Source organism: Diabrotica virgifera, chromosome 9 (genome assembly GCF_917563875.1).
Source record: "Diabrotica virgifera virgifera chromosome 9, PGI_DIABVI_V3a".
In the NCBI taxonomy this organism is placed as follows: Eukaryota; Metazoa; Arthropoda; class Insecta; order Coleoptera; family Chrysomelidae; genus Diabrotica; species Diabrotica virgifera.
Window position 1 is genome coordinate 224,783,825 of NC_065451.1, and position 24,273 is coordinate 224,808,097.

General features: G+C 32.7%; 1 protein-coding gene across 7 annotated transcripts in view; it reads right to left on the minus strand.

Moving 5' to 3' along the window:
* Positions 1–24,273, minus strand: part of LOC126890887 (sphingomyelin phosphodiesterase) — a 115,596-nt gene that overhangs the window by 56,578 nt on the left and 34,745 nt on the right. For 6 of the 7 annotated variants that reach the window (XM_050660036.1, XM_050660042.1, XM_050660041.1 and 3 more), the window contains exon 2: positions 2,926–2,986. In XM_050660036.1, the coding sequence (XP_050515993.1) occupies positions 2,926–2,983 (58 nt within the window). In that variant the 5' untranslated portion in view covers positions 2,984–2,986. Of the gene's footprint in view, positions 1–2,925; positions 2,987–10,898; positions 11,119–24,273 lie in introns of those variants that run through there. The other variant, XM_050660037.1, reaches the window with a different exon arrangement.

Sequence of the window (24,273 nt, forward strand, 5' to 3'; positions counted from 1 at the left end):
TATCCACATTTTACAATCTTTGCGCCCCAAAGCCACAGTGGTGGCCCAAAATCAATTTTTGCATATTTTCGCAACCTACACGCATTTTATTGCATTAATGCTATCTTAATAGCACAATATTCACCCTTAAGTGGTCGCTAAGCAGTGGCGGATCCAGGGAGGGATGATGGGGGCGATCACCCCCACCCTCTCAAACCAAGTGATATTATATTTAAAGATTATAAAAATATTCATTTATTTTTATAGAATTTTAACCAATTGGCACCCCCTCTTAACGATGCTGGATCCGCCACTGTCGCTAAAGCATAAAAAGTACGCCATTTTTATAAAAATAATAATATAATAAGTATTTCTATAAAAATAAATGAATATTTTTATAATCTTTAAATATAATATCACTTGGTTTGAGAGGGGGGGTGATCACCCCCATCACCCCTTCCTGGATCCGCCAGTACTTAGCGACCACTTAAGGGTGAATATTGTGCTATTAAGGTAGCATTAATGCAATAAAATACGTGTAGGTGGCGAAAATATGCAAAAATTGATTTTGGGCCACCACTGTGGCTTTGGGGCGCAAAGACAATAAAATGTGCATAGGTCATAATTTGTAGGTTACACTGCGTTGTTTTATTTTACATAAGTACTTTATCAATAAAACAAACAGATGATGAAAAAGAAAACAAAAAGAGCCTGCCAAAGCATATATGAGGTTTACGGCGCCACTGTGCCGTAACGGTTGCTTATACGAAAAAAATGAATAGGGCCTAATTTTTAGAGTAAATAGTGGTCTTTATTCTTGTATAACTTTTGTTTAAAAGGAATGCATAGGCAATGAGAAAATCGTAAAAACATCCTCGCCAGTGGATAGGGGTAGTTTTTGCAGTATATTTTCAAGGGTAGGGGTGGTTTTCGCAGGGATGTTGCAATAACCATATATATTTTTGAAAAGCACTATTGATGAAAAATATGCCCATATGGATCAAAAAGCAAAAAACAAAAAAAAAAATTCAACCCCCCATTTTATTTATTTTTTTTTTGGCTGCAGGGGTTGCAGTAGGAAATCGCTTTTGGTGTCCATGCATGGATAATAATAACGTGCACAAAATGATATAAGCATATTAATAAAGGGCACTGTGTGCGAAGGATTCCAAGAAAATCACTTTATTTATTAATTCTTCTTTTTTTTGGGTGGTTCCGGGGAAAAATGGGGGTGAATTATACAAATTCGTAAATAGCACCAGTACATGGGTAATCGTTGAAAGTCTTTAAACTCTAGCATAAACGGTTCAGATGGTATAAAAAGGAGTTTCTTAAAATGTAACACCCTGTAATTAAAAAAAGGGCAATTACCCTTAAGTGAAACCTATACCAAAAATCAATCAATTATTTGCGAATAATTGCGGATATAGTCCTGTCGCCAGGGGGGGTACAACGGCCTCGTTAATTCAGATGGACTTACCCAAATTTTTTTTATGTATTTTGACCCGTAGAACACGAATTTTTTGGGTAACAGTTGATCCGGATGTCGATAAGATTGTTATAGACCAAGAACTTGAGGAATCAAATAACAGCGATTTTTAGCAAAACAAAACAATATTTTGTATTTTTTGGGTCATTTTAAGCAAAAAATATTTCTACAAGTTTTTTAGTAGGATGCACAGTTTTCGAGATAAACGCGGTTGAACTTTCAAAAAATCGAAAAACTGCAATTTTTAAACCCGAATAACTTTTGATTAAAAAATAAAATAGCAATTCTGCTTAGCGCCTTTGAAAGTTCAAGTCAAATTATGTCGGTTTTGATTATTTGCATTGCTAAAAATTTATTGTGTTATTGCTAAACAAAGCTACAAACAACTAGTGCGTGAGTGATGTTTCTATGATTTCTCATTTAAAATCGAACGAGTAGGTAGAATAGGTACTAGTGCAATCAAGACTATTTCTACGTTACATGCGTTAAAACGCATGTAAAAGCACGGGAAACCCTACGTGTTTATAGCTTTGTTAAACAATAAAAAAATAAATTTTTACCAATGCAAATAATCAAAACCGATATAATTTGACTTAAACTTTCAAATGCGGTAAGCAGACTTGCTATTTTATTTTTTAATCAAAAGTTATTCGGGTTCAAAAATTGCAATTTTTCGATTTTTTTAAAGTTCAACCGCGTTTATCTCGAAAACTGTGCATCCTACGAAAAAACTTGTAGAAATATTTTTTACTTAAAATGGCCCAAAAAATACAAAATATTGTTTTGTTTTGCCAAAAATCGCTGTTATTTGATTCCTCAAGTTCTTGGTCTATAACAATCTTATCGACATCCGGATCAACTGTTACCCAAAAAATTCGTGTTCTACGGGTCAAAATACATAAAAAAAAACTTGAGTAAGTCCATCTGAATTAACGAGGCCGTTGTACCCCCCCTGGCGACAGGACTAATAGATTTCTTCTTAATGTTCGTTACAGTTAGGGGAAAATATATATTTTTTTAAAACATCTTTTTTAAAAACTTGTCAAATTTGGGGCGCTACCCCCGCTAAACGGTGGATGATAGACATATGCTGTTAAAAACAAATCGTAGAAAATATAGACCTCTTTATATTTCTATAAAAAAAAATTTTGTAAAAGGTACAGGAAGGGCTACGTTCCGCAAAAACCACAAATTACCCCCTTTAAAGGGGCGAAAAGGGGGATTCCGGGGCGAAATTTTTTCAGAAAAAGTTAGTCCTATAATAAGCACCCCTTAATACACCAGAAAAAAAATTAAACAGGACTTGTGTCCATTTTGCAAGGTTCAACCTCTGTTTCCTACACTATATGTACAAGATATTATAGAAGTAAAATGTCATACGAAAATAGTTTCTGGTATGTATTTTGCTGTTTATGCAATTGTGAATTATTAAAGTAAATGCAAAAATATGGACTTACCTTGAATAATCATTGAATTGTATATCGTACATGTTGCCAGCAGAACAAATTTTAGCATAATCTGTAACAAAAAACGAAAACTTTTATTAAAAATAAGTACGTATTATCAAGTTTTGTGGTTTTTATTAAATGCCTAGTACATATATAGTATGGATATTTGCAGACCTGTTTATACAGCCGTTGAGGTTAACGTTATTTACTGATAATTATTTATAAATGTTTTAATTAAATAACTATTTGCAATGTAGATGATTTTAGAAGTGTATTGGCATTGCCTACTTACAAATTTTATTCTACTTTATTTTTTTATGCACTTTATTTAGCATTTTTTCTATCTTAGAACAAACACAACAAACAAAATTTTTCATCTTTCATTATCTGATCCTTAATAATGGAGAACACATGTACAAAGCTGCCCTATTCAACGGATTTCAATTTTATTTAAAAACTTGAATGCCTTTTTATATGTAAAAAAAAATCAAGTTCTTTTTAAAATTTTTCTTTTTGGCTCTGCATAATTTTGATCACTTTTGCTCTGCACTTTTTTTTTAATTTAGATTGCCAAATTATTTTGCAAAAACTACTTGATAGATTGTCCTGAAAATTTGTGAAGTGTTTTTCATATTATAAAGATTTTCTGAGTAAATTTTGAAATTTCTGGTACCCCGTCAAAATAGCCCCGTCGAAAAAGCTCCGTCAAAATAGCCCCGACATAATATCCCGCACACAAAATAGCTCCGACAAAATAGCCTGCAGACAAAACAGCCGCGGAATAATAGCTCGCCGACAAAATAGCCCCGACAAAATAGCCCCGACAAAAAAGCTCCCTTCAGAATTCATCATGAAATAATTCCTTAAAAATACATTTTTTCGGAAATGGTAATTATCCTCTCTTCAGATGTTTATCTTAAGCACATTAAATAAAAATGGTCTTTTCAGAGAACTCGAGTCCTGTCTTCTCTGCCTCTTGGAAGTCTAAACATTTAAATTAAGCGAAAATCAATGTTTATTTGTGATATAAACATTTTTTTCTCTTTTCGGGTAACAGTAAAATTTTAAATTATATATGGTTATACAAGGTATACAAAATATAATGTGCAACATCTTCACGTCTGTCCCCCCTGAAAATTTTTATATGGGCGCCCGTGATGAGTTCTGATGGCGTATTCTTGTGCAGCGATAAAAAAATCACGAGTTACAAAATCTGGCCCTTAATATAGTTATTAAGAAATGTGTATGCATTTTTGGATGCATTTTTTGCACTGTAAATTCAAGTATACATTTCCACCCTTTTCTATTATAAACATTTTTCCTGACGTCATGTCATCCCGAAAACAATGCAAAAAGTTGTAAGTCAATAGGTGCTGTATTTAAATTCAATAGAAGAATTTCTTAATGAATAATTAAGAAAATTGGGTTTCACACGCAGTAGCTTAAACTTTCAATTCCTAATGTTGTATTTTATTTGTTATAAGTATGTTCAATTTGCAATTTATACAGGGTGAGTCATGAGGAACTGTACATACTCCTACCACGTATAGAGGCTCCTATGGGGAATAACAAATGACCATTAAAAAGTGTCTGCTCCCCTTGTTTAATAATATACAGGGCGAGTTTCGCATTTTGACAGAAATTTGTATTCGTCATAATTTTTGAACGGTCGGATCGATGTGTCTCTTATTTTGGTCAATCGTTACACTATTACCACCTAATCAACTGATTTATTCAAACTAGAAAAAAATCAGGTCCGGCTTTAAAAAATTAATTCGTTTGGGTCTTAGAAAAAAATTTCACCCTGTATACGCTTTTTGAAAACTCTAATATAAATTTTACAAATTAGACAAATAGGCAATTAAAATGGCATATTTATTTTTTTCCCCACACGATTACTTAATTTTTTATAAAAAAATCAAATTTGACTATAAATTAAAAGTTTGGTAAAATAAACCATAGATTTAAAAAAATTAACTTTTATTACAAAAATTAATTTTTTTAACAAATATTTGATTTATGTTACCACCCAATCAACTGATTTATTCAAACTAGAAAAAAATCAGGTCCTGCTTTAAAAAATTAGTTCGTTTGGGTCCTAGAAAAAATTTCACCCTGTATACGCTTTTTGAAAACTCTAATATGAATTTTACTAATTAGACAAATAGGCAATTAAAATGGCATATTTATTTTTTCCCCACATGATTTCTTAATTTTTTATAAAACAATCAAATTTGACTATGAATAATAATTAAAAGTTTGGTAAAGTGAACCATAGATTAAAAACAATACTTTTTATTAAAAAAATTAATTTTTTTTGAACAAATATTTAATTTATGTTACCACCCAATTAACTGATTTATTCAAACTAGAAAAAAATCAGGCCCGGATTTAAAAAATTATTTCGTTTTGGTCTTAGAAAAAATTTCACCCTGTATACGCTTTTTGAAAACTCTTATATGAATTTTACAAATTAGACAAATAGGCAATTAAAATGGCATATTCATTTTTTCCCGACACGATTACTTAATTTTTTATTAAAAAATCAAATTTCTCAAAATCTGAATTTTAACCTAAAAATGAAAAATAAAATTTTTTTTCTGAAATTTTTACAGCACATATCTCTTACCATTGTGAAGACTATGAGAATTGTTGTAGACTTTCAGTCTTCTTCTCGTAAAAGTTATGAATTTTTAAAAATAAAAGGTGCAGATTCATGAATTGCAAAGTTAAATCGCAAAAATTAAGTGAAAAAATTTAAAATTTATTTATTTGATCACGTCTATGTTAAACTATAGAGTCCAAAGGGAAGTGTTATGGGGAGTTTTAGATCTAGACGTGTTATAGAAAAAAAATGGTGAAACTTTTAATTTTAAGAAAAGCGTTGTTTAATTTTTTTTATTTTTAGGGTAAAATTGCGATTTTGACAAATTTGATTTTTTAATAAAAAATTAAGTAATCGTGTGGGGAAAAAATAAATATGCCATTTTAATTGCCTATTTGTCTAATTTGTAAAATTCATATTAGAGTTTTCAAAAAGCGTATACAGGGTGAAATTTTTTCTAAGACCCAAACGAACTAATTTTTTAAAGCCGGGCCTGTTTTTTTCTAGTTTGAATAAATCAGTTGATTGGGTGGTAACATAAATCAAATATTTGTTTAAAAAAATTAATTTTTGTAATAAAAGTTATTTTTTTTAAATCTATGGTTCACTTTACCAAATTTTTAATTCATAGTCAAATTTGATTTTTTTATAAAAAATTAAGTAATCGTGTGGGGAAAAAATAAATACGTCATTTTAATTGCCTATTTGTCTAATTTGTAAAATTAATATTAGAGTTTTCAAAAAGCGTATACAGGGTGAAATTTTTTCTAAGGCCCAAACGAACTGATTTTTTAAAGCCGGACCTGATTTTTTTCTAGTTTGAATAAATCAGTTGATTAGGTGGTAATAGTGTAACGATTGACCAAAATAAGAGACACATCGATCCGACCGTTCAAAAATTATGACGAATATAAATTTCTGTCAAAATGCGAAACTCGCCCTGTATATTATTAAACAATGGGAGCAGACACTTTTTAATGGTCATTTATTATTCCCCATAGGGGCCTCTATACGAGGTAGGAGTATGTACAGTTCCTCATGACTCACCCTGTATAAATTTTGCAATTAATTGTTTTTGTCTTTGGTTTTATATCTTATATACTGTATATTGACGATTTATCTAATTTTAGTAAATTGTAGTTGTTATTTGTTATTGATATTATTTTTCTTTTGACTGTATGTAAGCTTTGTCCATAAAATTGTAAAAATTTTCAGTGACAATAAAGCATATTTCTATTCTAAAAATCTGATTTATTTTTCCTAAATGCACTGGTCTAAACTCAAAAAAGACAGCGCCTGGTCTAGAAAAAAAGTGCCAACTCAAATGTCCGCAATTATTCAAAGAGACATGCATCTTCTGTGTAGCAAATTAAAATATTTACATAGACATTTCATTTTCTCTCTCGATGCAACAAAAGTAATGAAGAAAAGTTATACATAGATACTTTCTTTTTATTATTATAACGTATAGCTCTGCCTGCGGGCTCTGCATTCCGTAGGCAAATACTAATAAACTGACATTGTTAGCATTATTATAAAACGTAGGTAATTTATGATTTCTCTACTGTCAATTATTTTACTTTTTACTTTATTAATTACAACAACGCGCGACGAGAAGAAATTTCGGTTGATTTGTGTCGTTTTTGTTTCGCACTACACGAGTGAAACTGTTTCCGGAAATATAAAAAAAATTACTACTAATTGTGCTAAAATATAATAACACTTTTAACACGCAATGAGAGAAGTTTAATTGCATATATTTCTCTTCATTATACTCGTATAAACAGTGTATGAGCTTCATTCATGACTTGTATGGAACTATGAACTTGAGGAAGGATTCACATTTGAGTCTCCTCGAAGATACTGCTCCTTTACCTTATTTCCCGCAGTTAATTGATAAACTTACTAAATTGTTCGAACTTTTATCTACTAAAATAGATATCAGAAATGCAAAACAATTGAAAATCTCTTTTCACGTACAAAAACACCTGTTGATATTTAGCAGAAATCGAATGTGGTATATAACCATGTAAAGATTGCCATTTAAAGTATACTGGTCAAACAAAAAGAACCCTGAAAGGGCGTACAACATCCCATCGAAGTAATATTAGATACAATAAGAACTCTTGCTCCCTAAGTAAGCATTCTGTTTCTCTTAATCATCAAATTGATTTTGATAACAAAATCCTTACTCTCAGAAAATAATTTCTAGAGATCTTTCTTGGAAATGTACCATATTCTAAAAGAACAAAACTCCATGAATAAACGTACAGATATTGACAACCTCAGTATCATATATCACACCTTACTTTTACATATTCCGCAATTTCTCTTTAATTTGTAATTAAATCAATGTTCACTAAATTAATTCGTTCAAGTCATGGCCTAAATTGTCTTTTTTGCCCTTCTCCCCAAAAAATCTTTCGCATACCCGGGTTCTATACGTTAATTTTCCCGTAATTCATTTCAATGAACATAGAAAGTGTACCTATAAGGACTCTTCAACTTCAATTAGTAAAGTAGAAAGATGGGTTGATGAATTTGAACGTGGTCGTACCAGACTTGAAGACGAGATATGTCAATGATGTCCAAAAAACAGCAAAAATCCCATAAATCGTATAAAAATACAGAATGTCGTATTAGAAAATCTAAAATGACTAAAAGATATTCAGTAGAAGCCCTGGACATCTCATTTAACAGTGTAAGCAATGTTTTGACTGAAGTATTTAATTTTAGAAGCCTGTTGGAAAGTGGAACAAAAACACATTCGAATGTGACTTTTTTAGCAACATTTAGAGCTTTTTCGACAGAATAAAATGGATTTTGTGCTTCGATTCATCGAAAATTGGATCTATGACCATGATCCTGTATCAAAACAAGAGGCTAAAGAGTGGTGTGAACATGGTTCTTCGGTTCCGAAAAATAAGTTCGGGTCCAGAAATCAGCCAAGAAGGTTCTTGTGAAAAATGTTGTTTGTTGATTACTCGCAAACTGGTAAAATAATAAATTATGAATATTATTATAACCTTTTAGACCAGCTAAAGGAAAAATTAGTGAAAATAGACCCGTTGTACAGAAGAGAAATATCCTTGTTCTTCTTCTTCTTCAGGTACCATCTCCGCCACGGAGGTTGGCAATCATCATAGCTATTTTAATTATTGAGGCAGTAGCTCTAAATAGTTGTTTTGAGCTGCATCCAAACCATTCTCTCAGGTTCTTCAACCATGAAATTCGTCTTCTTCCGATGCTTCTTCTGCCATCTATCTTTCCCTGTATTATGAGTTGTAGGATGCCATACTTCTCGCCCCGCATCACATGTCCGATATACTGTAGCTTCTTTTCTTTAATTGTAAGTTCAACTTCCTTCTCTTTACCTATTCTTCTCAGTACTTCATTGTTTGTAACTCTATCTACCCAGGAAACCCTCATAATTCTTCTATAGGTCCACATTTCAAAGGCGTTAAGTCGTTTCATTGTCTACATTTAACGTCCATGATTCCACTCCATAGTATAGAACACTGTAGACGTAACATTTTGTTAGGCGTACTTTAAGAGCTAATGTTAAATCTTTGCTACATAGGATCTTTTTCATTTTTATAAAATTAGAACGTGCTTTTTCGATTCTGACTTTTATTTCTGCAGTGTAGTCATTATTTTCTGTTATAAGTGTTCCTAGGTAAGTGTACTTTTTTACTCTTTCGATCTGCTGGCCCTCTACTATCAAGATTTCGTTAGTATTATGGTTGTTTTTACTAATTTTTATAAACTTCGTCTTTTTGATATTGAGAGAGAGTCCGTACTCCCTACTACACCTTACTATTTTACTCATGAGTCTTTGCAGGTCTTGTAAACTATCGGCTATTATTACTGTATCATCTGCATATCTGATGTTGTTAACTAAGACTCCATTTACTCGTATGCCGACTGTTTCATCTTCCAGAGTTTCTCGCATTACCTCTTCAGAATAAGCGTTAAATAATAGAGGTGATAGTATGCAGCCTTGCCTCACTCCTCTCTTTAGTTCCATTTCTTCAGATGTTTCTTTTTCAATTCTTACTATTGCTCGCTGATTGTAATAGAGGTGTGTTATTAGTCTTAAATCTCTTTCATCTAGGTTTTTATTTTTTAGGATTTCCATGAGTCGATCATGTTTTACTTTATCAAACGCTTTATTGTAGTCTATAAAACAGACGTAAAGAGGATGGTTAACATCCAAACATCTCTGTGTCAGCACGTTGAAGGAGAGTAATGCCTCTCTGGTACCCATACCATTGCGGAACCCATATTGAGTGTCACTAATATCCAGCTCCAGTTTAGAGAGTATTCTGGCGTGGATATTTTTCAATAGAATTTTCAAGGTATGTGACATTAAGCTTATGGTTCGGTAGTCACTGCATTCTTTTGCATTCACCTTCTTTGGCAAACACACAAAGGCTGATGTCAACATTTCTCTAGGGATGATTCCTGTAGTATAGATAGCGTTGAACAGTTCTACTATTATGTCCAGGTTTTTCTCGTTGATCAACTTTATCAGCTCGCTAGGCAATTCATCTGGACCAGCAGATTTATTGGTTTTCATAGAGATGTATCCTTGTTCACAGAGGTGTAACCAGGATGAAACCAGGATAAACTAAGGGGGGAGGGGTTACAGCTACTAGATGGTCTCTGGGGGTATCGAATAGTAATAGTGTTAAGCGTAATAGAGCTTAAAGTACAACCAAATGGGGGAGGGGGGCGTTACAACCCCCAAAACCTCCCTGGTTACGCCTATGCTTGTTCATCAGGACAGTGTACCGTATGCGTTGAAAGCGTTTTCCATCAAGTGATGAGATCATAACAGCTGTGGAAGCGTTCTGCAGCCCTTTCAGCTTCTCACATCAGAGATGGAATTTATACACTGAAATCTCGTTGGAACAAGTGTATTGATGTTCAGTTCAAGGAGACTATACTGAATAATAAAGTGTATTTCAAACCATCAAATTGTGTTTTATTCACTATTACTATATAGGTAAATAAAATGTATACATCAATTATTATTGGTAGCATGATCGATAAATTTTTACCATAAAGTATTATCAAAGATCATTAGCCAAGGAATCATTAACAAGTAAAGGTCATATAGTTGTTTCATAACCACTAACTACCTTAATTAATGTGTAATGGGAATTAAACAGAAATGGAAATTAAAACTACTATTTTTGAGTACACGCTAAGTGGATCCCGAGAAAATTTACATATTGTTCAAAAATATACCAAATACAAATATGTAGATAAAATTATGTTTATTCAATAAACTGCAAATCAACACAACCGAGTTTTTGGTTTTTGAATCTTCCACCAAAAAAAATTATTTTCACGAAATTTTGAGAAAACTTACCTTTTAACGTCCAAACACACCATAAGTTTTTTATTTAATAATTAATAATTATTATTTTTTCCCCTTATTTTGATTTAATGTCAAAAAAGCACCCTAATTTTCAATCGAAAATTCTCACGTCAAAAAATCTTCTTTTTAAAAGAGTTTTCAAATTTTATCAAGAGTTCACTAAAATTTCTTGGGAATTAAGACCAAATGCAACGTAAATATCATCACTCACTACCCACTACGTCTAACATCAAAACACAAATTATTCTTAATCAGACAATTGTTCAATGATGTTCTTATTTACTGATTAAACTATAACACGAGACGTTGCGCAGATTATCCAAATTTTTTATCTTATATCCCATTTGTTTCGACATTAACTTTAGTTGTATTGGTCAGCACACGCTTCTAAATTATTTAGAAATTGAAAACAATAAATGTACAGGATGAGTGTTTCTTTGGAAATTTTTACCTATAATAAATATTTTTAAACAAAAGAAAGGCATGTAATGTAGAAGACATAAAGACATAGGTAACACAACGAAAGCAGGAATGGAACGAACACATTAGCAGAATGGAAGAAGATCATCATCATCATCAATGGTGCTACAGACCTATGAAAGAGCCTCGACCTTCACAAGTCTATTACGCCAGTCAGTCCTATCCATTGCCAACCGTTGCCAGTTTGCTGCGCCTATTTTTCTCCCATCCTCATCTACACCATCCTTCCATCTAAGTTTTGGCCTACCCCTATTTCTACTTCCCACAGGTTGTGACATAAGGATTCTTCTAGGAGGGTTGTTATGCTGTGATCTTGCTAGATGTCCTGCCCATCTTAGTCTTCCTATTCTTATAAGAGATACTACGTTTTTACCTCCAAATATATGTTTATATCTGTGGTATACCTCGTAGTTGTACCTCCTCCTCCAAATACCATTTTCGCAGATGCCACCGAATATTTCTCTCAGGATCCTTCGTTCAAATATAAGCAGAAGGTTTTCTTTTGCCTTGGAGATGGTCCATGTCTCCGATCCATATGTCAACACTGGTTGTATAAGGGTTTTGTAAATGGTTATTTTACTTTATCGTACTATATACGTAGTATAGTATAATAGATAAAGTTATAGGATCGTGCAAAAAAAAATTTTTTAGATTTCACTTTTTTTCGACGTTTTGAGTCCCCCTGAGTCTAAAAAGCAAATAAAAAAAAACATGTCGGAAGTATGTACGTACGTATGTCGCCACCGCCCAGCAAAAACTACCGGACCGATTTTGATGAAATTCGGTATAAGTAAGTTTAAGAGAATTTTGTCGAGAAACTAAGCTTTTAAAAAAACCTCTCAAATGGGGGCCGAAATAGGGGGGTTATTTAGGGCCTATTTTTGCAAATTTTGACCGAAATGAATGAAATTCAACTCAAAGTAAGCTCATCGATATTTAAATAAAAATACGGAATTTGACATTTCCAAATTCAAAATGGCGGCCAACATGGCCGACCGCCCACCCGACACATTTCCCTACCTATCTAAAAATTTGTTTAAGATAAGTTTAATTTGAAAAAGTCGTTATATAGCCTAAAGATGGGGCTGTAATAAGGATGTTATCGTTTTTCAGAAAAAGTTACGGGTTGCCTATATTTAAGGGGTCAAAATTTGACATAAATTTGAGCTAGATTTTCTCAAAAATGGCTCCAAGGAATTTTTTTATTTTTTGATACTTATATTTTTGATATCCTATCGGTAAATTGAATGACATTAGTCAGATTTCTTAACTCCCCATAGGAGGGGAGTTATGAGTTTTTTATAAAAAAATATTCGAGTGTCCGTAACTTCCTTCTTAATATAAACTAAAATTTGAAATTTTGCAGACATATATGGTCCTCCCTAAATTCACACACTGTATGAGAAAAAATGTACGCAATTGATAAAATAGTTTTATTTGTCTGCTACGTTTATTTATATTTTGGTGATTAGGTACTAGCAGTACTAGCGTCAAACATGTAGTAATAGCTTATCATTGTGAAACATTTTATTTTCTGCAGTGTATTTCCTTAAAAACATATTTAGCATATCAGTAGAGTATTAAAGTTTACAAGTTATCGTACACACAGTACACAGTAACATAATGCACTTTTATCCTACACTATTGCAATTTTTCTTGGGTTTTATACTCGATGATTTTATTCGAATAAATTTATTATACCTTTTTAGTTCAGAGAAATAAGGAAAAAAATATTCTGTTGGTGGCACAACCCCCTCCAGGCCGAAACCAAATTTTTGAGTAGTATGGACATCTATATAGGGTGAGGCAGATAACTGGCCTATTAGAAATATCTCGAGAACTAAAGGCAACAGAATCATGAAAATTGGAATAAAGGGGTTTTGAAGGATGATCTATTAAATTAAAATATTTTCATCTCTTTGCAACTTCCGGTTATACCGGAAGTTGCTTATAACTTCGTTTTTTAAATGTAACACCCTGTATATTTTTACATTTTTGGATTCCCTTCGATGTCTTCTTTCTTAAAATATAAAGTTTTGTAATATTATACAGGGTATTTTAAAAGATAATAACGTTTTTTTATTAATTTCATAGCAACATTCACACCCTGTAGAATTGTAGTAGTTTGACATCTAAAACTCTACTTACGTTCAAATGATTTTTAATATACTCTACTATTGTTAAGAATCATTAGTATAGCTAAATTTTTAATTTTAGTATACAGGGTTGGTCGAAACTCGGAATGAGTATTTTCTGAGTTTTCTTAAATGGAACACCCTGTATTTTTGTATTGTAGTGAAATGATATTTTATAGTACTTTTTTATTTCTTAAGCATTCCCTATACCTAACTGCTTTAATTTGTGAGTTATTGGTGATTCAAACTAAACATTAATTGCAACAAAAAATACGTAAAATTTTATTAGGTTGGCCGTGAAAATACTCAATCCCAAATAATTTTTCAGAAATAAATACATATTAATCCAGACTGGTCCTTAAAATTACCAATAATGGTTTAGCTATCGAAATACCTACTTAGTTAAGATTGTTGGTGCGATTAACAATTAAGCACAAATTAAAGCAGTTAGGTATAGGGAATGCTTAAGAAATAAAAAAGTACCATAAAATATCATTTCATTACAATACTAAAATACAGGGTGTTTAATACAAAATACAGGAAGGAAGGAAGGAAGGAAAATATGGCTTAGGTATACTTAAGTTATAATTTGCAATGGTTCTTAAAGTATTGTGGTATAAAGTATTGTGATATGAGCAGCTTGGCATTAGAGACAAAAATAATTTTTGAAACACATCAGATTTAACATCTTTATGGTTATCACCGAATTTTTGGACTCTTCTTCTTCTTTTGGCATCATAACCCTGGATGGATCTTTCCTATCTGGCTATGTGCTTCCATTCAAATCTCTTTTGTGCCCTTCTCCTCCATTGTCTTATATTCATGGTGTTTAGGTCGTCTTCCACGTCACTCAACCATCGCGTTTTGGTCCTTCCTTTTTTGCGTCTTCCTATCGGCTTCCATTGTAATATTTTCTTTGCTGTTTTGCATCTTTTTGTCTCTGAATATGTCGCAGCCATGCAGTAGCGTAGCGTAGTGGGGGCGGCAGGGGCGGAGCGCCCGGGGCGGCACTTTTTGGGGGCGGCAAAATTTAACAATAAATAATAAAAATATTTTGTAAATATTTGAACCATTTTATATTTTTATCGCAACTACAAATTCGAACCGATTGAAAGGGGCACGGAATCTTTAATATCAAAAGGAGAGACAAGACAGCTTACTAAGGAATGATTTTACCGTACATTTACTAACGGCGAAAAAGTTTTACGTACTTAGATGGCTTATTCTCCACCTAAAGTATGAATATTTTGCTTTTGCTCTCGTTTATTTGATAACGTAAATACACCGAACGGATCTAAATTTTGCTCATCTGATGGATTTAATACTTGGTAGAAATTAAATCCTAAGGTTTCAACTCACTAATCAAGTCCACTACACATCCAAAATTATTGCAAATGGAAGGAGTTGGAGAGTAGACTTTAAAAAGAAAAGACTATTGACAACAAAGAGCAAGACATAGTGGCAAAAGAAATAAAGAAATGGTAGGAAATCCTTATCAGAATGTTTGATATGTATTATAAGATTCCTTGCCAAACAAAATTTGGCTTTACGTGGACATATAGAAAACGACACCAGTACCAATAGAGGGAACTTTTTAAAATTAGTTAATTTAATTGCAAAATACGATCCTGTACTTAGTGAACATCTTGTAAGTTCTAAAATGCGTGTTAAAATTTCAATCACTTATATGTCACCACAAATACAAAACGAATTTATTGCCATTTTGGAAAATAATCTTCGCCAACATATCATCGGGCAAAATAATTATATTCGACAGCACTCCAGATCTTTCTCATAAAGATCAAACGAGTCAAGTATTAAGATACGTAGTAATTGAAAATCAGGAAGTAAAAGTAATGGAATCTTTTATAGATTTCATTGAAACTAAAGACAAACCTGCTGAAGAAATTTCAAAGATGATTTTGGACAAGATTCAAGCTGATGGCCTAGATATAAGCAACTGTAGAGGCCATGCATATGATAATGCTGTTGTTATGGCTGGAAAGTATTCAGGAGTTCAGCAAAGGATTCAAGAAATAAACCCTAAAGCTGAATTCGTGCCTTGCTCAAATCATTCGTTAAGCCTAGTTTGTTTACACGCTGCCTCAGATGAGGTGGATTCAGGCAATTTTTTCGGCACTTTAGAACGTTGCTAATCTTTTTTTCCTCATTGGCACATCGTTGGGAAGTTATGATAGCAGCTACAGGCAAAAGCTTCTTAAAAAGGGTTCAAGACACGCGGTGGAGTGTAAGAAGCGATGCCGTAAATGTGACATGGCATCATAACAAAGACATTCTCGTTACTTTGGAAAAACTGGCAAAGGCATGTGAAAGCTTAAACACTAGCACAGATGCAGGTGCTTTACTAGTTTCGATACAGTCATTTTCATTTCTTTGTTGTTTGGGCCTGTGGCAACCGGTGCTACATGAAGTGAATGATGCACAAACATATTTACAAACAAGGGGACTTGACATAAAATTGTGCGCTCAGAAAGCAAATGCTTTGCAGATGATATTGACAGAGACTTATTAAACGTGATTGCAAAACTTAGATAAACTTTTTTATTTAAAATCTAACCTGTATAATGTAAAATAATGATGACTGTTTTCGCCGAAAAGTTCTCTCTAATTAATGTATGTAATGTATAGTATACTTTAATTTAAAATACCTAAATAAAAGGGCGGCAAAATTGTCCTCCGCCCCGGGCAGCCGACAGTCACGCTACGCCACTGCAACCATGACATCCTTTGACTTTTCATAAATTTTGCAATATCATACACTCGTCTAAGAGCTAGAGCCGAAAAATCATCGTCATAAGTAATATGGAGTTTGGCATGTGAAATGTGTCTATTGTATATTGATAATTATGACCCATTTCAAGCTGACACCTCAGTGGACACAGGAAGTAGCAATAAGGGATGAAAGGGGAAAGTTAGTGTAGTCTTTAAAGGTTTTCACCTCCTATTTTGTTGAACCTCCATCGATTTGCATGAAAATTGGTGACTAGTTAGAGCATACCCCAAGAAATAAACATGAACAAGAAGGGGTGGTATCCACCCCCAGGGTAAAAGTGCTGACTCGAAAAGTATTGACTTAGTGAAAAAACTGTATGAAACAAAAGTTGCTTATAATTAATCACTTTATCCAATTCCGGACTTATTTTAAAGGTTTCTTTTTTCCCCCCGGAAACGGGGTGAAAATCACCCCCAGGGTAAAAGCACACATCGGCACAATATCACTTGTTTTGTTTGACATGTTAGCTACGTGCATGCCAAATTCCATGTCATTCCAAGTGGTTTTTTAAAATTTACAGCAAAAACCGTGAGTAAACGTACTATAAAGCGTTATTTTTGCAAATAATTTATTATACCCTATTCCAAGAATATACGCCTGTGTTGGATTATTTCGACAAAAAATATTTTATTGTGCAAAATATGAAGAACGAAAATAAATTGCAAATTACATTGCTGTTTAATGGAATAATTATTAGAGCCGTTTACTTTCGTACTTCTTATGTTGCACACTGAAATATTCGTTGTCGCGATAATCCAAAACAGGCCTATGTTGGTGGAATGAACCATTAGCCAAGCCGCATACCAAAGAAACATGAAACGAAAAACATGAAACATGAAACAAAAAACATGTTTCATGAAAAGAAAACACTGAAACAAACAAATCTCAAAGTCCGCCTACCAATGAAACGAGTATAATTCATGCTCATGACACATTTTTATTTTCGGAGAGTTTCATAAATGGCCGGATATATATTTGTTTAGCAGTGGTTTATTTCCATGAAACGTAATTTACGTTTCATGTTTCTTTGATGTGCGGCCTGCCTAATAACAAAGTCGAAACGTGGTTTAAGCTATCACGACTAATTACAATCGATTTAGCGTATAAAAATACTATGAAAAAGACTACAAACTTGCTGTAGATAACGCATTTCGAGCTTTTCGGCGAATAAATAATTATTTTGTTATAAACAAAATATGTAAGAATACATTTTGAGTAATCGCGACTAGTCGAATTTGATTCAGCGACCAAAAATACACCAGAGAAGACCTTAACACTATTAATTTATTTACAGGACTTCTAATAATTCCTGAAAAACACCTAATTTTACCATAGTTTGTTAATAACAATTAAACGCACCACATGTGGGTTTCTAGACCACTTCCATTGGATTCAGAGACCCAAAAAACCTATAATACCACCATCAAATCGCGGCGAGCTAAAAGAGCCCACGGGACCCCCTATGTTGCCACTAGACTATACGACATTGCAAAATATTAATGTTTAATATATGCAAACTACATTTTTATTTATTTAATCTACACATTTAGAAGACCTCTGACCTCGAGGGATTCATTTTTAAGCCTATTTCTTCTAGTATTGCGTTGCTATTGTTTTCAGTCAAGCATTTTAAAAACATATTGCTAAGTCAACAGTCAACATTAAAGAGGTCAGGTTTCACGTAATTTTATAGATTTTAGAACATGTTTTGAATTGGTTGATTTGTAAGATGTTTTTATATTGAAATCATGTCACAGTAAAATCAATTAATTTCGCAATGAAGTAACAGCTAAGATATGTACGAAATTTATTTGACTAAGTAGTAGATATATCTAGCCATCGTTTTGTGATCTTCCTAAAGCTGGTTATAAAACGATGGCTAGACGACATCAAAGCAAAAATGGGGAGAAACTGGCACCAAATAGCACAAAACAGAGAACAATGGAGAACTTATGGGGAGGTCTTTGTTCGGGAGTGGATGCAAACAGGCTGAAGAAGAAAAAGAAGAAGAAGTAGATATGCAAGTTGTGATGCAGATTATTCTCGAAAAATTTGTTAGTGCCGGGATGCGTATTTACGTTTCCGTGTTCATTTCAAGACCGGGTAGTTTTGAAATCGGCACGTAAACGGCGGAGCATATCTGCTTCCAAACACGTGTGCATTTCAAGACGTTTAATTTTGAAATGCGCACTGGTTTGTAAAAGAATTTCTCGCCTAAAATGATCACAAATACGTGTTAAGTTGTAACATTATTTTATTTCATTTGAACTGTTTATCACAAATAGCTCCTATCTGCAGAATAACAAATTATCATTCATTGGATCTGTGGAAATAGAACAATTTTGTTACCTTCTTTTTTTCTTTATAATTTTTCAAAATACTCAAAGTAGTGCCAAAATATCCTGTCAAAATAAACTATTACGATACGTATACATTTTGTAGTAATGCACAAAAATATAGGTACTAAAAGTGTTATGCATATTAAAAACATATTTTAGTTTCAGCTAATCAATTATTATTTAGCAAACATATTTTTAGCTATTTTTAAGGAAGCAATATCAGAGAAGAACAGGGTATATCAATAAACGGAAAATTCTTGAAAAACATAAGATTCGCAGACTACACCGCTATTTTTGAAGACAGTTTAGAAGCACTGCAACGAGTAGTACCTAAATAGATTACATCAAGTCAGTATAAAATATATGGACTACGAATGAACGTTAAGAAAACCAAGTTCATGATTAATTCTAAGCAACATACAATAGGAAGGCTAGATATCGAGGGAAAACAAGTAGAAAGAGTGAATAACTACAAAAAATATCTGGGAACCTGGGTAACAGAAAATAACGACCAAGGTAGAAAAATCAGGACACGATTCGAAATTGCAAGAAAAGCATTTATAAAAATGAAAAAAATCTTTGTTAATCGAGACCTTTCTCTGGAGCTGAGAATAAGAGCCTTAACATGCTACCTGTTCTCGACTTTTTTGTATGGAATGGAAAGATGGACACTGAAAGTAGACAACATAAAGAACTTGGAAGCACTTGAGATATGGTGCAATAGAAGGATTTTGAAAATACCATGGATCCAACGAGTTACGAATGCACCTTAAATAATTGACTTGAACCAGGGCCGCCGCTAAAGTGTTGGCCGCCCGTGTGCAACTTAATATTTGACGCCCCCTTCCAACACTTTCAACATACTTGTCCTAATGTCCAACACTTTCAACAATAGTCGTTTCAACATGCATACATGTAGGTACTAGTATTTAAAAAAATTTGCAGTAGACCGTAACGCGTATATGAATAATAATTGCTGCGATCTTGACGTTACTTTTAAACCTGGATCCCGCGTACCAAAAAAGTTATTATTATTATGTCAATAATAATACAATATAAGCAATCTTGCACTAATACCTACATGTGTAAGTTTTCTTTACAAGACTACTTACAACATTCGCCATGCTTAATTGTTTACTAATATATTTAAATATATAGGCCTGGATCCCGCGTACCAAAAAAAAAGTTGATTAATAGCAAGCTGAAAATTTGTTAATAGCTTAACAATGTCTAGTCGGACAAACTTTGATGTATGGGAACACTGGAACAGGGGAAGATTTAATTGTGGAACAGGTTAAAAATTTGGAACGTCAGACTACGAAAACGTTGCATGTATTTTGTCGGACATAAATTCCAATTGATTTGTTACCATTTCATTAAACTCTCATGCAAAAATCAGGTTGGTGTTTATCACCAACTGGACATTTTAAGTTCTGTCCGACAAAATACATGGGACCTTTTCGTAATTTGACGTTCCAAATTTTTAAACTTTTCCACAATTAAAACTTCCCCTGTTCCAGTGTTCCCGTACATCAAAGTTTTCCCGACTAAATAGACACCGTTAAGTTGTTAACAAATTTTTAGCTTGCTTATCAACTTTTATTACTCAATGAGAGAAACTTAACAAGCACTTATCTAAATTCTCGGAAAGTATCCTATTGTCGTATCGTACTCTCTTAACAAATCATAAATGTTCAGAATTTGAAAAAATCGCATATGGACCACGTAGATAAAAATATCTTAATGTCCGAAAGCCGCCAGCCACTTTGAATTAAAAAGCATTCCCTGAACTTCTTTATGACTACACCTGCAAAAGGGGAGTTCATATAATAAATAACATTTTCTGGCATTTTTGTTTAATTTGTTGGGAATATTAGAGTTTGTAGAAATATCTGAATCATTACTATTTAATTGTCTATTTACTATTTAATTGTCTGAATTTATTTTCGCTTTAAAAAAGTATTATTATCAGTGGCCTGCTTTTGGCCGCCCCTATAATCGACCGCCCGTGTGCGATGCACACTTTGCACACATGGTAGCGGCGGCCCTGACTTGAACTTAAATACACAACACGACCCTCAAAGCCAAGTTGATAAACAGCACGTGCAACGAATAATAGACCTATTAGTTCTATGCACTTGTTTGTAGAATTCCAACGCCACATGTTTCGGTACAAACCCGTGCACATTTCGGTTGTTGGCGCTTTCAAATCAACACCTTTTTGGAACTAGATATGTATCACCGTTTCGGTGTCCGTTTCAAAACCGCAATGTCTTGAAATGAACACGCAAACGGAAATACGCTGCCGGGATTCAAACCCGGGTTCTTTAGCTCGTTAAGTAGGACAACATCCACTGAGCTACGGTCGACACAACATAGAACGATTATATGAAAACTCAACAAAAAACGTACCTCAGTCAAAACCAAAACAAAAACTAATTCAACAGATGAGAATTTGTTAAATTGAGGAGGAATATATAGACGATAGTTGGGAAAAAAAATTAAAAACACATTAAAACAGCAGCAAAAGAAGCTCTTTGAGATTACGAGGACAGACTACGAAACACCGGAAATAATAACATAAATGCGAGGAATTTCGAAAGAAGGAATGAAATAGCCACATAGGTAGTGCCCTATAAAAAAATTAGATTGACAATATTCCAATATAAGAAGAGAAGAAGCCAAGATGTAGGAGATAATATAGTTGTCATAAATCATGTATGAGATTAATCACAACAGAGTAAGAAAAATGGAGCAAATAGTTACATGGGTAACTATCTGGAGACCGAAATAAGCAAAACAAAAGGGAGAAGACCAAGATCAAGATGGAGAGATGAGATGAGATATAAAGTGCTAACAATACCAAGTAAATAGCCCTAAATATTGCGGCAGATTCGTGCAAATATTATAACAATTGTTCATTTAATGATAGAAGCATATAATTTGGACCACATATACTACACATACAAAGGTTCAAAATTAGGTATGAGGCCATCTCAGATTTTACCTTTTACAAAAATGGCGGGCATTCAAAATGGCGACTATACATATGTGACTAATAGCACGATAACTTTTAAACGAAAAGTCCGACTTCAACCAAATTTGGTATATGGGTTCTTTTTTATGTATAACATCCAGCTTCTGAACCGGAAGAATCGGTTTACCAGAAGTTGTCTTTTTCCTGACTTTTTATGTAAAAATATGTTTTTTTTCAATCCTTTCACCCATTAATTTTTTAAAAAGGTAATACCGGCATTGAGAAGAGCGTAAAAATATTTTTTAGAAAATATTTTGAACTTTTTAGTTGTGTTAATTACCATTGAATAAATGCATAACTTATCTTCACATGTACTTATGTGCGGCAGATGCGTGCAAATATTATAAGAATTATTGTGCATTTAATGGTAGAGGCATATAATCTGGACCACATATACTACACATATAAAGGTTCAAATTTAGATATGAGACCATCTCAGATTTTTCCTTGTACAAAAAAGGCGGGCATTCAAAATGGCGACTATACATATGTGACTAATAGCACGATAACTTTTGAACGAAAAGTCCAATTTCAACCAAATGTGGTATATAGGTTCATTTTTTTATGTATAAGATCGAGCTCTTGAACCGGAAGAATCGGTTTACCGGTTGTGTTTTTCCTGATTTTTTGTTGTAAAAATATGTTATTTATTTATTTCAGTTCTTTAACTCTGTATACAGGGTGTCTGCGTAACTTGGAACCATATGGAAAACTTTTTTAATATAAATTTTACGAAAAAAAGTAATTGTTTATAAAGTTCTCTGCATAGTCTAAAACCTAAGATGCAATCATCAGATATCAAATTTTGTCAACAGTATACGAGGTATGTCAAAAAATATGAATTTCGCTCAAGTGCAAACTACCTTTATATTTCAAAATATCAAAAAATTTTATTATGAAAATTTATTTGTAATTAAAAACCATATTCAAATATGCAACAACAGTCTTCTACTTGAAAAAAAAATTCTAAAATTTTCCTAAATTACCGATTCCGAACATCATTTTTATTTATTAGACATGTAATAACTCTTTTATTAATAATTTTAGGAAAAAAAGTTAGTCTTCATAAAAATCTGTGCATGGTCTAAACCTCAAGATGCAACCATCAGTTATCCGAGTTTGTTAATTTTATACGAGGTGTGTCAAATAATATGAATTTAGAAAGATCTTTCTAAATTCATATTATTTATCAGAATTTTTTTTTTCAAGTAGAAGGCTGTTGTTGCATATTTGAATATGGTTTTTAATTACAAATAACTTTTCATAATAAAATTTTTTGATATTTTGAAATATAAAGGTAGTTTGCTCTTGAACGAAATTCATATTTTTTGACATACCTCGTATACTGTTGACAAAATTTGATATCTGATGATTGCATCTTAGGTTTTAGACTATGCAGAGCACTTTATAAAGAATGACTTTTTTCGTAAAATTGATATTAAAAAAGTTTCCCATATGGTTCCAAGTTACGCAGACACCCTGTATATCAATTTTTCAAAAAGGGTAAACATGCGTTGAAAAGAGCGTAAAAATATTTTTTAGGAAATATTTTGAGCTTTTTAGTTATATTAATTACCATTTAATAAATGCATAACATATCTTCACATGTAGGTACCTATGTGCGACAGATTCGTGCAAATAATAATATAAGAATAATTATTGTGCATTTAATGGTAGAACCATATAATTTGGAGTACACATACTACACATACAAAGATTGAAATTTAGATATGAGGCTATCTCAGAGTTTGTCTTTTACAAAAATTGCAGACATTCAAAATGGATCTGCATTGTTATTAATACATGTGAACATACGTTATGCATTTATTAAATGGTAATTATAACATAACTAAAAAGTTCAAAATATTTCCTATTTTTTTACACTCTTTTCAAAGACGGTATTAGCAACATATTTTACATAGAAAAAACAGTAAAAACACAACTTCTGGTAAAGTAATTCTTCCAGTTCAAGACCTCGATCTTACTCATCAAAAAAGGAATCTACATACCAAATTTGGTTAAAATCTGACGTCTCGTTCAAAAGTTATCGTGCTATTAGTCACATGTGTATAGTCGCCATTTTGAATGTCCGCTATTTTTGTAAAAGGAATAAAAACTGAGATGGCCTCATATCTAAATTTAAACCTTTATATGTGTAGTATATGTGGTCCAAATTATACGCTTCTACCATTAAATACACAATAGTTTTTATAATATTTGCACGAAGCTGCCGCACATAGGTACATGTGAAGATACGTTATGCATTTATTAAATGGTAATCATCATAACTAAAAAGTTCAAAATATTTCCTAAAAAATATTTTTAGGCTCTCTTCAATGGCGGTATGAACTTTTTGAAAATTTAATACATACAGGATGAAAGAATTAAAAAAAAAACAACATATTATTTTTACATAAAAATCAGGAAAAAGACAACTTCTGGTAAACCGATTCTTCCGGTTCAAGACCTTATACTTAAAAAAAGAACCTATATACCAAATTTGGTTGAAATCCGACGTCTCGTTCAAAAGTTATCGTGCTATTAGTCACATGTGTATAGTCGCCATTTTAAATGCCCGCCA